The sequence below is a fragment of the Xyrauchen texanus genome, chromosome 44 (genome assembly GCF_025860055.1).
Source record: "Xyrauchen texanus isolate HMW12.3.18 chromosome 44, RBS_HiC_50CHRs, whole genome shotgun sequence".
Classification (NCBI taxonomy): Eukaryota; Metazoa; Chordata; class Actinopteri; order Cypriniformes; family Catostomidae; genus Xyrauchen; species Xyrauchen texanus.
The window spans coordinates 10,187,302-10,205,620 of record NC_068319.1 but is presented as its reverse complement, the minus strand read 5'-3'; the positions used below and the strand labels follow the sequence as shown (position 1 = coordinate 10,205,620).

General features: G+C 37.5%; 1 protein-coding gene across 3 annotated transcripts in view; it reads right to left on the bottom strand.

Moving 5' to 3' along the window:
- The window catches only part of LOC127637105 (serine/threonine-protein kinase DCLK1-like), a 65,478-nt gene extending 52,035 nt beyond the window's left edge, over window positions 1-13,443 (bottom strand). For all 3 annotated transcript variants that reach the window (XM_052118012.1, XM_052118013.1, XM_052118015.1), the window contains exons 1-2: window positions 13,069-13,443; window positions 12,280-12,617 (exon numbers count right to left, since the gene is read on the bottom strand). In XM_052118012.1, the coding sequence (XP_051973972.1) occupies window positions 12,280-12,617; window positions 13,069-13,426 (696 nt within the window). In that variant the 5' untranslated portion in view covers window positions 13,427-13,443. The remainder of the gene's footprint in view (window positions 1-12,279; window positions 12,618-13,068) is intronic.
- Window positions 13,444-18,319: the final 4,876 nt, after the last annotated feature.

Genomic DNA, 18,319 nt, shown 5'->3' with positions numbered 1-18,319 from the left:
AGCTCGATTGTATAGCCAAGTTATCTCCCTGGTTAGTGATGTTCTATGTAAAGGCCCAGATGCTCCACATTGCTGTTGCCCACTACATCACTTTGATGATACTTTCCTTTCGATTTATTCTTAAAATATTATGACTTGAATCTCATAATGCTTTGACTTTCTTCTCGTTATTTTTACTTCTCAAAATATTATATTAAATGACAATTGCAAATTTAAATGGTAAATGAATTTGATTTTAATGTTAGCGTTAATTTCTGCACAATGAACAATGAGCCGACAAGAGGTAATTCTCACTTTGATCCTCCGCAATTTAAATTAAAACGTGTTTCATCCGTTTATTGTGCGCCTTACATTGGTTAATATAAAGTTCTGAACAGGTGCCAGTGTTGCACTTAATACAATTATTATTTGACATGTAGGGTGGTCATTTTGTAAGTCATGGTAGGAAGGATTCTTTTCATTTTTAAATTATAATATGGCCTGTGGGTTAAGCCCCGGATGATACTGAGCGGATGGTCTAGCAATGACCCTGGTAAATCATCCTCCAGACAATGGAAGGCCGTTAGAGACTGAATGACATGGCTAATTAAGCAGGGTGTGTGCATGCAATGGGGCGTAAAATCAGTTATGTCCATATGACAAACTCCAGGAAGACTGCACACATGACTGATCACTGATTACACGCCTGCTATGTCTCTGTCCCAGCCTGTAACATATGCCAAAGGTCATTAAAGAATCAGTTGCAGTATGCAGGACACGTCTGCCTGATTATTATGTGTGTGTGTGTGTGTGTGTGTGTGTACTCTTAGACCTTTGTGTGTTTGTTTGTGTAGCTATAGGCCTTTAAGCTTTCTCTGCATGTATGTGTGTGTAAATAGAGGCTTAACAGATAAGTACAAGAGAGCCATGTCCGTTGCCTAAGCCACTTATCGTACGTCTACCTCTCCATCAGACAGAACTCTCTGACACACTCCGATACACACTGCTGCCCACAATGACATCACAAAGGCTCAGCCCGTTACTAAGCAACTGGATCACCTCGTCATAGAAACTGTTGAAAGGAGGGGTTGATCAGTTTCTTTGGAAGAAGAGATCATAAGGGGGCAACAGGAATGGTTAAAATTAGCTAATGTCCAGTGTACTGTCCTTTTCAGAATGAAACAGCACAATTACAATAGTTCAGAGTATTATGCTATGTGAATCAACCTGAAGTGCTTTTAAAATGTGTTCATCTGGAGTGTGAACTGCTCAGTATGATGTAGCGAGAAAAAGAGACAGGGTTCCCAAAATCATGGAAAACCTGGAAATATTAAAATTTTATTTACCAGGCCTGGACAAGCCACTGAAATAAATAAAATATGAAAAGTCACGGAAAGGTCAAAGACATTTCTATACTGAATATACATTTTTCAAGGTGTTCTCTGCTTTAAAATATTTTCTTCTGATTTTGCTTTTGTTCAGCGTAAATCTTGCTTGCAACCTATTTATGAGCGAATCATTCTTTTGTGTCGATCTATCTCTCAAATTATTACTCAAATCATTTCACAAAATGATCATTATTGATAGCTCTGAATTATTTTTAAATATCACAAATGACTGAAGTTATCATGTAAAAGTCATGGAAATTCATCTGTCCATTGTCAAAAAGAGTAGGAACCCTGACAAGACTTAGAAAGCTCCAAGCCAAGAACATTTAGAAAGTCAGTGCAAGGCAGAATTGGTTAAAATGGTTTAAGATTTGTTCTGACACGTTCATTATTAATTTCAGCTGCATGCTCTTTCTGCTCCCATCTTTCAGAAGTGTTCACCAGCAGCAGTGCATCACAAGCACAAATCTGAGCCTGCACTTAGTATTACCAGACATTTCTAGAGAACACAAGGACAGGATACGCGCCAGTGGCCATCTGAGGGGAACCAGATGTAGGACAGAAAACTTATGTAACTCAGAACTGTGTAAATGTGAAGCACAGACAACTAAAAAAAATTATCAATCAATACAAAAATGATACAAAAATAAGTTACTTGGATCCATGACTTAGCATTAGAGCACATGCTCTGATACATTGAACTGTAGTGCTCATGTGGGTGAGATTAGTTCAAATCCGGCTTGCAACATTTCCTTAAAAGGATATTTCACCCAAAAATGAATATTCTTTCATCATTTACTTACCCTCATACCATCCCAGATGTGTGAATTTATTTTTTCTGCTGAACACAGAGGAAGATTTTTAGAAGAACATTTCAGCTCTGTTGGTTCTTACTATTCAAGTGAAGGACATAAAAGCAGGATTAAAGTAGTCCATATGACTCCAATGGTTAAATCCATGTCTTCAGAAGAGATATGTTAGGTGTAGGTGAGAAACAGACCAATGTTTCAGTTCTTTTTTAATATCAATCTGCACTTTCACTTTTACATTTTTCTTTTGTTGTTTTTGGTGATTTACATTCTTCGTGCATATCACCACCTACTGGGCAGGGAAGATTTATCTTGGAACTTAATTGATCTGTTTCTCACCCACACCTATAATATCAATTCTAAAGACATGGATTTAACCACTGGAGTCATAAAGGTTACTTTTATGCTGAATTTATTTGCATTATAAAGTACCCATTCACTTCCATTGTATGCACCTATCTTTGTATCTTTGTATAAATCTGTGTTTGTGTTCAGTAAAAGAAAGAAAGTCATACACATCTGGGATGACATGAGGGTGAGGAAAGGATGAAAGAATTTAAATTAAAATTTTGTATTCAAAACTGGACAAACCCCCTTTTGTTTTTTGTTTTTGCAAACGGTAATCTTTTACATTAAGGTTGTATTTATTAACTTTAGTTAAGTACATTTGTAAACATGAACTAACAATGAACAATAGTTTTTCTGTAGTTATTAATCTTGGTTATATATGTTAACATTAGTTAACTACATAAGTGAACAAATAAAAAATGGATAATACTTTCTCAGCACTTATTAATCTCAGATAACATTAATTGCAGCATATTCAAATATATTTTTAAAGTAAAATTTGTGAATGTTTATATTATTTAATCCATTATGAACTGACATGAACAAACAGTGAACAATTGTATATTTAAAGATTAAGATAAACCAACATAATAAATACTGTAAAATATATATACTATTCATTGTTAGTTCATGATACCTAATATATGTAATAATGTCCACAATCAACCACATGCCACAGAAATCTCACACAATAGGTGCTTCACATTCATTCAACATTAATACTCCAGAGAAACGTCTTGCAATATGTGAGAAGATGGAATAAGGCCTTGATCTACTGTATCTGACCTCATTATACAGGTTATCATAAAAGTGCCAGGAGACTCTGAGATCCACGCAAAGACCCAAAAACCCAAATCAAGAGCTGTTTGGATTCATTCACATTTCATTTACACATAGAAACGTAGGCTATATGCATCTCAAAGTCTTTCTGGCATCTATTTTTACAATCATGACGGATGCTGCAGAAATTATACACTAATATGTGTACGTCAGAAGTAAAGGTATGTGTTGGCTCTATAGTATCATATAAGAAAGCAAACTAATCTCATAGTAAATTCAGAGACTGTAGGTTGATTTACTGTATCTTGAGCAAAACTCTGTCTGTGCTCACCGAAATTCAAAGCCCTGCCCCCACTGGCCGAAGCGGAATTTTTTTTGAAAATATGGGCAGGCATGAGCTCCAGTTTCTGAGTGAATTGCTCACAGAAGAGTGCCAAAAGCGACTTGTAAAGACAGTTGTTTTTAGCTGTAAAGGATTTAATACAGTGAAGATGAATGCATATTTTAGTAACTCTACAGCTAAACCCCAACCCTAAACCTAACAGTCAGTGGAGTAAAAATGTAATCCAAGAGGGAAAATGGAACCTCCGAATCACGCTCGTCACTAATTATGCAAACGGGACTACATCCTGGTTTCAATGTGGGACAAGAACCCAGTTCTACAATGCTGCTGACACAAAGTGCTTCTGGTCACACCCCAAGAGAAGGTAAACACACTTGAACTGATGCAGAATTGTCTGATGGTAGATGACGCTTGGCAGTAATTTGGCATGATGTAAAGATACTAAAACATTCGGAAGCAACATTCTGACTACCCGTGTGATCATGTTGCAAACAGCAGGGCCTGTTACAGGCTATATAGATGTCATGATATTTTTCCCTGTCTGCATTTATTTTTTATCCTTTTAACATAACATTAACACCACAGAAAAATCTGAAGTTTACAAAGCATTAATCATATTGCTCTAAAACTATTGGTCTATTGAGTAATTACATACTGGCAACAATGCTCCCACCTCACACACGGGTTAAACAGCTTAACAGGAGGATTTTAAATGTACATGGATTTCCTCAAGTTTCTTAGGATCTTTTCTGCAATCTTAGTTTTGTAAACAACATGGACCCACTGTATAAAGGCTGTAAAATAGTGGCACCATAAAAAACCTAAGGGATGAGCCTATTATACTGAAGATATAACAAGATAAGAAGTTGTTATGAATTAAACTATAGGTTTTCATGGCTCAATTACATCAAACTTTAGTAACAATTGCCTTTACAAGAAATGTCATCAACCACCTGCAGTCATATTTACTTTTATAAGACATCAATGCAAGCAATGCCACAAAAATGTTGGCACAAGCCGCTTCCATGCCTGAATTCTGTATTCAAAAGAACCTGCTTGATCTTACATGCAGAAACTGGACAATAAAGAGGAAGTTTCATGTTTATTTCTTTGTTAATTATGCACCTGAATTCATCCACTTTCCATTTTCCTTAAGTGATAATTAGCTTTTCCTCTAAATAACTAAAAAGGAGCCTTCATTATCTCCATTTACATTCTCTCTGTCTCTCATTCCTGCTTTTTGTTGCTTTTGTTCATAATTATATAATCAGCACAGAATCACAGGGTGGGACAGAGTGTCTGGCCAAGCTTGTACATCAAACTCAGGCCCAATCGATCCCTATTCTAAAATTAGCACTGCCCATAATGCTCTTACTTCATCTGGATTGTGAACAGGGCTGTGAAACTGTATGATATCAGATATACATGACAGGAATGTTCCAGGTTCAATACAAGTTTAGCTCAATAGGTAGCATTTGTGGCATAATGTTGATTACAATAAAAAAAAAATTTTTTAGACTTGTCCCTCGTGTATAAAAAAATAATGCAGTAACAGTAAGTTACTTACAATAGACGTGAATGGGGCCAGTCCAGAAACATTCAAATACACACTTTTTCAAAAGGATAGCCACAAGACATACACTGGCAGGCAAAAGTTTGGAATAATGTTCAGATTTTGCCAATTTCCCACAGCCACAACTCCCAACACCTTATCCTTGAGTAACTGCTAAATTGCTAATTTGGTACTAGAATATCACTTGCCATAATATCAAACACTGCTGAAAGCTATTTGGTTCATTAAATTAAGCTTAACATTATCTTTGTGTTTGTTTTTTATTTGCCACATATGCAATAGACTGCTGTGTCTTAAGGTCAATATTCGGTCAAAAATGGCAAAGATGAAACAGCTTTCTCTAGAAACATGTCAATCAATCATTGATTTGAGGAATGAAGGCTATTCAATGCTTGAATTTGCAAAAAAACTGAAGATTTCCTACAAAGGTGTATACTACAGTCTTCAAAGACAAAGGACAACTGGCTCTAACGAGGACAGAAAGAGATGTGGAAGGCCAGATGTACAACTAAACAAGAGGATAAGTACATCACAGTCTCTAGTTTGAGAAATAAACACCTCACATGTCCTCAGCTAGACAGCTTCATTGAATTCTACCTGCTCAACACCAGTTTCATGTACAACAGTAAAAAGAAGACTTAGGGGTGCAGGCCTTATGGGAAGAATTGCGAAGAAAAAGCCACTTTTGGAACAGAAAATACTAAAAGAAAAGGTTAAAGTGGGCAAAGAAACACAGACATTGGACAACAGATAAATGGAAAAGAGTGTTATGGATCTTCACCCCATTGAGCTTTTGTGGGATCAACTAGACTGTAAGGTGCATGAGAAGTGCCCGACAAGACAGACACATCTATGGCAAGTGTTACAGGAAGTGTGGGGCGAAATCTCACCTGAGTATCTGGACAAACTGACAGCTAGAATGCCAAGGATCTGAAAAACTGTCATTACTGCACATGGAGGATTTTTTGATGAGAACTCTTTGAGGTAGTTCAAGTTCTGAATATTTTTTCAAATTGTAAAAGTAATTTTTCACGTTATTAATGTCCTAACTATACAATATACATTGCGATGTATGCCACTTTGGTGAATAAAAGTACCAATTTCTTTCCATAAAAGCAAAATCTGTACATTATTCCAAACTTTTGGCCACCAGTGTAAACATTATATATTTTAACATTATTTCAGTTTGATAAAATCCTGTACTTACCTTATCTGTGTGAAGTTATATTCAATATTACAACTTTGTTGTCATGATGACATAACAGTGGTAAACCTTGTTATCCAAGTAAGCAATTTTATTACCTAAAAATCATGTTGAACAGAGATTTTATCACACTATAATCATCTTTATATATGCCTGTACCAAAGCAATCCAAAATCACTTGCTTAAATGACTGGTGTCCTGTTGCTCTGACCTCCATCATTAGCAAATGCTTTGAGAAACTAATCAGAGATTACATCTGCTCTGTTCTTCCTGCCTCACTGGACTCACTGCAGTTTGCATCCTGCAACAACCGCTCCACTGATGATGTCATTGCATCTACACTACACACTGCTCTCTCTCCCACCTGGAAAAAGGAATACATATGTGAGAATACTGTTTGTAGACTACAGCTCAGCATTCACCAAATAGTGCCCTCCAAGCTTGATGTGAAACTCTGCGCTCTGGGCTTAAACAGCTCACTGTGCAGCTGGATCCTGGACTTCCTGTCAAGCAGAAGCCAGGTGGTTAGAATGGGCAGCAACAATCTCCTCATCACTGACCCTCAACACTGGAGATCCACAGGGCTGTGTTCTCAGCCCACTCCTGTATTCCCTGTACACACATGATTGTGTGGAAACACACAGGTCCAATGCCATCATTACATTTGCTGAGGATATGACGGTGGTAGGTCTAATCACTGACAATGATGAAACAGCCTACAGAGGGGAGGTGCACACTCGGACACCCCGGTGTCAGGAGCACAACATCTCCCTCAACGTCAGTCAGACCAAGGAGCTTGTAGTGGACTTCAGGAGGTAAGACAGAGAACACAGTCCAATCACCATCAATGGAGCACCGGTGGAGAGAGTCAGCAGCTTCAAGTTCCTTGGTCTCCACATCACAGAGGAACTCACATGGTCCGTCCACACTGAGGCCGTTTTGAAGAAGGCTCACCAGTGCCTCATCTTCCTGAGACAACTGAGGAAGTTTTGAATATACCACCACATCGTCACATGGTTCTACACCAGCACTGTAGAGAACATCCTGACTAGCTGCATCACTGCTTTACTGCTGTAAGGCAACAGCACCGCCCTCAAACTCAAAGCCCTGCATAGGCTGGTGCAATCTGCCAGACACATCATCGGAGGTGAGCTTCCCTCCCTCCAGGACATCTATACCAGGCGGTGTGTGAAAAAGCTCGGAGGATCATCAGACACACCAGCCACTCTCACTGCTACCATCAGGCAGGCGGTATGGACCCGCACCAGCCGACTTCATGACAGCTTCTTCCCCCAAGCAATCAGACTTTTGAATTCTTGATCTCTCAAGATCAATATCCATCAGCACTACACTTTATTAATCTTACTTTAGACTGTCATGAATTATATTCTCTCTTAACAACACACTGGCAACTGACTATCAACCGACACCCTGAATGTCAAAACAGCACAATACAACCTAATGTATATTTTATATATACTATTTGTATTGTATTCTGTGTATTCTATATTATGTGTATTGTATACTGTACATTGTACATTATTATTTATATATTGTGTTGTGCATAATGATGTATATATTAGATATGTAAATTGTGTTGTGTAAATCTGATGGTTATTGTACATTTTAATTCCTTTAAATGCCACAGAGAGAATGTTTTAAGAGCTATCTAAGCTTAATCATATTTAAACAACTATCTCATTCTATTCCTATACATTCCTGCATATTTACAAGTGCTTACAAACACTGGCATCTACAATAATGTAAAATGTCTGACAACGCATAATGATACAACAATGCCTACATGCTCAAGAGTTTTCCTCATTCAAGGTGAATTAGGAGGCTTTTCAAAGAGAGAAAGGCAGGGCCACTGTTCAGTCTTTCTTGATAGATCCTCTCTGTGCTGTGAAGTAGATCTGAGAGATAATAACTTGGTGTGCCAACTAATTATTGTTTAATGGATTTCATCCAAATTGCTTCTCCTTATTTGTATCTTTTACCCAGGGGTGGGTTTACGATTTCTGAGGCTCCAAGCAACCGACCAACCAACGGGCCCCATTTAAAAATAATTTGCAAGATTCTTCCTATCAGCCGTGGTAGCCAAGTACATTAAAAATGTTTAATGAAATAAAACATCTAGTTAAAGATAATTAATGCATGTTTTCCAGTTTTTTCACAATGTAGTGAACAAAAAGCTATATTTACCTGCGTATATGTTTACAAAACACTTTTGTGTGTGTGTGTGCGTGTGTGTGTGTGTGTGAGCGTGTATTTATCACTTTGTGGGGACCAAATGTCCCCATAAGGATAGTAAAACCCGACATTTTTGACCTTGTGGGGACATTTTCTCGATCCCCATGAGGAAAACAGCTTATAAATCATACTAAATTATGTTTTTGAAAATGTAAACATGCAGAAAGTTTTCTGTGAGGTTAGGTTTAGGGGTAGGGTTAGGTTTAGGTTTAGGGGATAGAATATAAATTTTGTACAGTATAAAAACCATTATGTCTATGGAAAGTCCCCATAAAACATGGAAACACTACTGTGTGTGTGTGTGTGTGTGTGTGTGTGTGTGTGTGTGTGTGTGTGTGTGTGTGTGTGTGTGTGTGTGTGTGTGTGTGTGTGTGTGTGTGTGAACAGGGAGTGCAAAACCCAGAAACATTTAGAAATTCAGTTGTTGCAGTATATATTAATATTATAAACCAAAAATGTTTTTTTGTTGTCCAGATTGTCATTATAATATGATACAGTATTTGTATTATTATTTCTTTGAGGATTTGTTGTATACAATAGAGTTTTGTAATAGTAAACATACAAGCCATGGTGGCCCCTCAACACAATAGAGCATAACAAAAACAGAAAGAAAAAAAACATTGTCGTTTATCAAGCGCTGAAACTTTGCTTGGTGCAGAATAATCTGGAATACTGTGAAAATTGTAACAGTCACTTCTTTGCAGCCTGAACTTATTCAGAACGTTAAATCTTTGTGACACCTGCACTGAAAACAGTCTAGATACAGCGCAACGAATGAAACAGAACGCAGGTGTCTCGACATGCGTTTTTGAGACCATGACATTTTTTAACTTGACACAATGTCTAAAAATGTGCCGGTCATGCGTGAAACACTGAAGAAACAGCGAGACGTGGTACAGCATTCAAGGACGTTCGTCCAGTGTGTGTTTAAATAGAAAAACAATGGAAAAATAGAGCATACACACACAAATATATGTTCAGTGTGAATGGCCCTTCATCATTTGAGCGTATCTGTGTCAGTGAGCGAGCGTGGGCAAAACAAGGTAGGAAGGGCTGTATATTTTTTTCATAAAAACAAACCCAAAGCCAAAGTCCTACTGATCTGAACCCAGCGTTCTGTGTACAGACAAATCTGTGGCAGTACAGAGATGTTTTTTACAATTCTGTTTTCATGTATTCGGGCGAGGCTGTCCTGCTCTCCCCAGTCTCTCACCGATCTACATTACCCAGAAGCACCTCTCCGGACTTCTAACCACACACACCTGTTTCCCATTCCTCTCCATCAATGTTCTCTGTGTATATATAGTTCAGTTGTCTCAGTTCTTTATCAAGTCTGGTTGATGTTTCACCCCTCCGTGAGCATTTCTGGTTTTGACCACCTTCCAAGTTGAGTGTTATTTTTGACAGTCTTTTTAACATTTATTCTGCCTCATTTTACTAAGACGACCAATCAGACTCTCAGGATCATTGCAAAGCTATCAAGCCACGCCCTAGCAACCATTTAGAGGACCTTAGCAACAAGTCCCATAGACTTCTAATGAAAGAGATCAAAGGGATATCTCCGGCTAGAAGTGTCATACCAACACAAGGGTGGTCTCGTTTGACTCGGGGCAGCAAACAGCCAATCATGAATCACCTCAACACTTCCTAGCCCCTCCCTAGCAACTACTGTCGAGCACCTTAGCAACCAAAATCCATAGAGGGATATCTTCCATTCTGAATGTCACAGAGGCATGGGAGTTGATTTATGTCATTCATACTGACAAGCAGCCTTTGGAATTTCATGATTGGCAGCTGCCAAGCCACTCCCTAGCAACTACACATAGTACCCTAGCAACCGAGTAACAAATCACATATCTCTACACCATAAAATAGTACAGACTTCTGGGTTGATTTATTTCACTCAGGATGGCAAGGAAACTTGATTATTTGTATTGTTTCTCATTTATTTTGTAATTCTGGATAGTTTGCTCTCCTTTTTTTTATTAAACTCCTGTATTTGGGTTCTTCAAAGTGTCAGTCACTGTGTTCCCTCCAGAACCTGACAAAGGCTAAATTTGTGTGTATTTTTATGTATGTTAGAGTATGTCATATACACGCGTATGTGTGTGCCCTTCTGTCATTCTGTATGTGTGGGGCGGGCACCGCTGTTTCAGAGCAGCTCGGAAAGGTGGGAGGAATTTAAAAGCGCAGAAGCTGGAGTTATTTCTGTATGCTCTGAGACACCAATTCTCTGATTTCCAGTGTGCGTGGGCACAGACACAGATTTCCATTCATAAATTCCACTAGTTCTCCCATAAGTACTGATACAGGTTAGGGGGAGGTTTTAGCTGTAGCATTTGATGCTCAAGTAATGAGATTTCATTATTTATGACATTTTTAACAACAAAAGCTACATTGTTTTGATATTGAACTCTTATGTCATCCACATTTCTTTAGGATTTACTTTGGAGTAATAGGGCAAAAGAGCCAAATTTGGTGTTTAAATGTGTAATCTGAAGATATACTGTTATTGTAATTCCATATATGAGTCAACAAGTATAACAAGGAGAGGGGTTTGGTCATTGATTCATCATTTATGTCTAATGTTTCTGTTTCTCTATACTGAAAAAATGTTAACCTAAAAATGTGCTTCATGTGGCAACATCTATATCAACTGGCTCTATGCAAGCCAAATATATTCTTTAACATCCTTGAATCAACCTGAATAGATAAGGTTACACCAAAAATAGACATTTGAAGGGTTAAATCAAGTAGAAACAGCTCTTTGATGAGGAGGAAGGCGTGGCCGGGCCGTAATGATGGAAGCCCGGCTCTGAATCAGGCCAATCGGTAGGAGAGGGATAAAGAGGAGCTGGGGACGCCAGTACGAGAGAGAGAGAGATGCACGTGTTGTGTGTGCCTTTGTTTTGTTTATGTTATGTTTAAGTTCCTTTGCGTCATTGAAGTTTATGTAGATTGTTCAGTCAGCTCTCGCCTCCTACTTAACCATCCTGTGAATACGCTCCTTAAAGGAATATTCTGGGTTCAATACAAGTAAAGCTCAACCGATAGCATTTGTGGCATAAAATTTATTAACACAAGCATTTATTTTGATTTTCTCCTTTTCTTAGAAATAAAGCAAAAATCCTCTGAGGCACTTAAAATGGAAGTGAATAACGCCAATCTGAAAATGTTAAAGTACTCAGTGTTTCAAATTATAAGCTTCAAATTTCTGCCTTTAATCCCTCCAAAAATTGGCCCTATTCACTTCCATTGTAAGTGCATCACTGTCAATGCTGTTTTCAAAGAAAAGTTACTACTTTTTACATTATAGTGTCTGTTATCTGAAATCCCAATGTGCAATCTCATTAAATCCTCAGGTTTACTCTGTCAGGTCAAAAGGATAGATTGCATAACAAATTAATTTAAAGAAAATGCATTTGCTGACTGTGTTGGAATAATCTGAATGACTTGACTCTACCTACAACAAAATAAAACTGCCACTATGACACAGCACAAAATCTACATCCTTTTTTCAGATTGCAAGAAACACTGAAATAGCAGCAGAACACAAATATAGTACCAAGATTTCCATTAATAACTCATTGAGATCCTCTTACCTGTTTTCCCTCAAGGGTGTAGATCCTCTTGACAACCCCAGAATCAAGCTTTATAGCATCTGTAATGTCAGTGAGAACTTGCTCATAGGAGTGGGCAGTCTTCTTGTTGAGCAGGATGCGCACCGCCTTCCGAGGCTTCATTCCGCTGCGGATGACGGTGACCAGTTTGGGCCTGATGAAGTCCTTGCCCTCTTTGGACTGTGGCCCTGTTTTGTAGCTGGCCAGAGAGGTGGGGCTGGAGCCCAGGGCCCTCACATTCACTGACCAGTTAGGGTTGATGTTGTTGGTGTAGTCGAGTTTCTTAAAGGCTTCGGTGGAGCCACACACATAACTCTCACCTATTATAAATGGAAAGAATGTACTAACATGGTACAAAGTGTGATATTTTTAATGGTGAGTTCACAACATTAGTTTTTAGGGAAAAGACAATCAGTTGTTTGAGCTGTCATCTCTCTTAAAATGTATTGATTTAAACTGGAAATGTCAATGCTCTGTGTCAGAATTAGATTTTGTATAAGGCCAACAAAGTTTCTCAAAACTGGAAAATGTGTAATGTACATGTAAAGTAAAGCCTGCAGAAGCCCCCTGCACACTTAAATGCTCATCATTGAGTGTCCTAATTTTATATCATTGTCGTCATATCGACTGCTCTACTTTTGAAAAGAGAAATTCTAAATTCGAACTATCTATCTATCTATCTGTCTGTCTGTCTGTCTGTCTGTCTGTCTGTCTGTCTGTTTCTATTTTCTATGGATTTTTCCGGTTTAATCAGTCCAGATAACTTCTTACCTTCCACCAGCTGATCTATACTGGTGATTTTCCTGGAACCGTCCATTGCGTAGATGATTCGGACCCCTTGAGGCAGGTTGACGTTGTCAGAAAGAGTACGTGTCAGGTCAGCCAGCAGGGCGTCAAAGGTTCTAATTCGGTCCAATGAGATGGCATACGCGATACCGTTAAAGTACCGGTCACCATTGCGGTAAAAACGCACTTTTTTCGCCTTCTTCTCCGAGCTCAGAGTCTTGAGGGTGCGCGTCCGGTACAGGCTGCAGTGGGCGCTGTGAGTGGGACTCATCAGCCCGTTCGCTCGAATGATGCTCCGGCCGTTACGCTGAACTTTGTCCCTCTCGTCAAAATGTTCCTCCATTTCGTCCAGTAAAACGGCAAATTTGGCTAATTAATAAAAAAACAAATGTGGTAAAAATGAAATTACCACACAAATATTGTAGCTTTAATCCTTAAACTCTCTTTTAACCATATAAAATGGTTGTCAAGTTGGTGTCTGGTCTGAAAATAACTTTGTAATGACAGCTTACATGTTTATGTCGGCTTTAGAGCTCATTAAAGCCTGCGTCTGTCATTCTGTTGTTGTCTCTCACTTTGACATATATACACATAAGCATCTGAATTAACTATTTGAAGCAGCCTATCAAACCTTTTTTTTTTTTTTTTACATTGTAGCCTATATTAAAAGGTTCACCTATGCATTTTCCAGCCTTTAGATCAATAGAAGCATATTGGCTCCAGTTTTGCTGTTTCAATTAAATTACGCAACCATTGAGCTATTAAAAATGAATTAGAAATTAGTTCAGATCAGTACAGTATACTACGTGAATAACTACGTGTCAGCTCGTGGTCCGGTTTACTTACTTAAAGAGGAACAACAAAATCGTTATACTTGCCTAAATGTGAAGAGGCCAAAGATTTAGGGAATATTTAGGATTTTTTTCTCCGATTTTGAGTTCTGCTGACAGGAGTCGTGATGTGAGTCCGGCGCCTCCTTTGTTGTCCCGCAGAGGAGGCTGGTCGGTCGGTAGCTGCTCTCGCTCGCTCTCTCTTTCTCTCTCCGTCGTGTCTTGCGGTGAATTACATTGGCCGGCTTCTCATTGAGATGCAGCCCCGCATCGCAGAACTCCCAGCTGCCACAGACATCCCTCCCCACCCACTCACACACCCCGCCCCGTTCCTCACCGGTGAGGGTGCCCTATAAAGTCTCTTTCTCGAAGCTCAGTCACGCATCCGCGCAGATGGAGGAGGAGGAGAACATGTGCTTGAGCACACTGTTAAAACTCTTTGATCATTCCAAAACATTGTTCAAAATGTGTTTTTACATTGAAAAAGTAAATTATGTAGGTAATTCTGTAATAACGTATTAATTACATTATAATACAGACGACATTCTGTAAACTTATAATACATAGAGTTTGTGAAGTTACTACAACAGCTGTTTATATAAAAAGCACCCTGCTTATGAGTTAACATTAAACTTTTAAAAGTTAACATGAAATATATGTAATTTTAACGGTAAAAGAATGTAAAAATGCTACGGTAAAAAAAAAGATTTATGGGTAGTTACCTTAACATATACTGTGAAAAATTACAATATATTTAACAAGATGTAATATTGTAATGTAATATATGTAATATTATGGAAAAATCGTTATTTTATATTATTTTTAGAGAAGTAAAAAGTATAATTTTACAGTATAAATAATGGTAAAAATGTATATTATATTTAACAAAAGAATACATGTACTTTTTACGGTAAACTATGGTTAAAATTATAGTGGAAATACAACAATTGGCCACTCCCAGAAATTCCTGCTTGACCCATCACATTATATTTCATTGTAATAGTTATGTTTCTTTTTCTTGTTAATATCAGTTATGTACATTGGGGTGTTATTTGTTATATTTTATTGTGTTAAATTATTGTTTATTACATTATTTTAGTGTCACAAGTGTTACCCTGATGGTGATTTGTGTTGGTAAACCTGTGCATTGCTTATTTGTGTATAAATTATTGATCCTGGAAGGGCCACTCATGACTCATGACTCTTTAAGTCATTATGTGGCCTATTGTAGTTACTACAGTGATTAACAATACATTTTAAAGAGAAAAGCAGACCTTTGTAGTTCAAGAATTTTTGTGTAATAAGTTTATCATTTAATAATATACACAGTAGTGGGCCGTTAAATATATATATAAAAATTACATCCCTGAAACATGGTCACCGTATTTTATACAGTACATTTTTGGCAACCACAGCTGCTGGTGTTTTACAGCTAATTTTTACAGTGTTGAAATGAATGTATGAATGAATTGAACTGACACATGTAAAGAAATGATTCAGATATTATTTATTTAAAAGTTTGTTTTTCAATATAGTGTAATATGACAGTTAAAGGTGGCCCCTATTTGCTATTAACAAAATAATATTGAATTTTAACTTTCATTAAAAATAAAATATATATACCAAAATGATCATTATTATTTGTGATCAATTGCATATTAACCTTTTAATAAAGGGAGTCAGTTCATTGCTGCTGCTTTTTTGACAGACCCCTTCTTAACATCTGAACCTTGGTTTTGGTGTATATAAAAGAATGGACTACAGCCACTGCAACAGACAGACCATTTATCCAAATGGCACAGTTTCATTTTATATGCAAATTGTATCTTTAATTGGGATAATCCAACAAGTCCTAAACCAACCAGGAATGTAAAACTCTGAATTCTGATGTTATTGCTCATTCTAGCATATTGAGATTTGATGGATTTGTCCTGTTACTCAGGACTGTAAATATACCAATGAAATGTAATTGTTCAAAAGCTATGAAGACCTCAAGCTTAAACCTGTTTTGCTGTTTTACTTCAAAGATGTTTCAAGAAAATCTAAGAACTATAATACAGTTTGCCTTTTTTAGCCTTCTCTGAATCAAAACAGTGTCATGTGATGAAATGCAGTGGGTTTTAACATTTACTTTTTGTCTGGACCCTGCATCCTCCAGGCTTGTACCATCTGATGTTTTCTGTTCACATCTAGGGTTGAGGACAGCTAGGGACACATCATTATTGTTCAGCATTTTAGACAATATCTGCATTTATCAAGAAATTAATTAATGATGACATATATATTTAGTTCATGTAGCCCAACTGGTAGAGCATGGTGCTAGCAAAGCCACTGTTATAGGTTTGATTCCAGGAGAACATATATACTGATTAAATGTACCTTGAATGCATGCAAGTCACTTTGGATAAAAGCATCTGCCACATTAATACATTTAACCAAAAGAAAAAAAACTGTTAAAATTTATTTGGAAATTGATACAATTTCACTTTAAAAGCCTTTGTTTACATTTGCAATCTCTGCAAGATAGGCCCGCCTCTCTACATAGACCTATTGATAAGCCTAATGAAATAAAAAGCATTATAGAAAAACACTGATATTATTAATTGTATGACCAAATAAGTATGGCATACTAAATGCAATCCTCCCTTTTTTGTAATTAGGACTCCCATGTGGAAGTCACCTCTTCGGAAATCCAGCAGCCCAAACCCAACTAATTCACTCCCCATGTGAATCCCAATTAAGGTACATTTAATAACTAGAGATGTTGTACAACATGATGATATGAAACCTCAATTAATGAACAGTTTTCTGAATACAAGGAACAAAAGGACAAAATCTGGGTTATTGATTGGTTATTGGTTATGGTTTAGGAGGGAGGAACAGAAAATGAGGGTAAGGCCTGACCGTTCCTTCTTGCGAAGTTTTCATTTGGAGGTCCAGCAGTTGAGAATGTAGGCTACTCTTCTCCGTGATCAGCAGTTTCAGCCACTGTCTAAAAGTATCCTGAATAAGAACAAATATATGAACAACTGGACTTAAAACACGATGTAAAGAACAATTTAAGTTTAAGTATCAAATATAATTTAGTTAAAGCAATGAGATGGATCATCAAACCATTCACAATGTAAATGTAAAGTGGCATTCTGAACTGAATTGAGGTAGCAAAACATACATATATATATATGGTGTTGATATCAAATCTAGACAGGCCCCATTTCTATTAGCCATTACTCCAACATCATATTCTTGAGTAATCATGCTAAATTGCTAATTTGGTACTAGAAAATCACTTGCCACTATATCAAACACTGCTGAAAGCTATTTGGTTTGTTAAATGAAGCCAAATGTACAACTAAACAAGAGGATAAGTTCATCTTTGAGAAAAAAACACCTCACATGTCCTCAGCTGACAGCTTCATTGAATTCTTCCCGCTCAACACCAGTTTCATGTACAACAGTAAAGAGAAGACTCAGGGGTGCAGGCCTTAGACAACAGATAATTGGAAGAGTGTTATGGATCTTAATCCAATTGAGCTTTTGTGGGATCAGCTAGAATGTAAGGTGGGTGAGAAGTGCCCGACAAGACAGCCACATCTATGGCAAGTGCTACAGGAAGTGTGGGGTGAAATCTCACCCGAGTATCTGGACAAACTGACAGCTAGAATGCCGAGGATCTGAAAAGATGTCATTACTGCACATGGAGGATTTTTTGATGAGAACTCTTTGAGGTAGTTTAAGAAATTCAAAATTGTGATAGTAATATTTCACATTATTAATGTCCTGACCATACATTGTGATCAGCTGAATGCCACTTTGGTGAATAAAAGTACCAATTTCTTTCAAGAAGAACAAAATCTGTACATTATTCCAAACCTTTGGCTGCCAGTGTATAATGTTTATATATATATATATATATATGTGTGTGTGTGTGTGTGTGTGTGTGTGTGTGTGTGTGTGTGTGTGTGTGTGTGTGTGTGTGTGTGTGTGTGTGTGTGCGTGTTTTTGTGATTTACGAGGACAATTTTGTAAGTTACAAACTGGTAATTACAAGGTTATTATGCTATAAATGTGATTTATGAGGACATTTCTAGTGTCCCCATAATTCAAATCGCTTAAAAATCATACTAAACAATGTTTTATTGAAAATGTAAAAATGCAGAAGGTTTTCTGTGAGGGTTAGGTTTAGGGGTTGTGTTAGGTTTAGAGGATAGAATCTATTTGTACAGTATAAAAGTCATTATGTCTATGGAAAGTCCTCATAATGATAGGTAGACCAACGTGTGTGTGTGTGTGTGTGTGTGTGTGTGTGTGTGTGTGTGTGTGTGTGTGTGTGTGTGTGTGTGTGTGTGTGTGTGTGTGTGTGTGTGTGTGTGAGTGTGAGTGACAGAGGAAAGTAATTTGTCCAA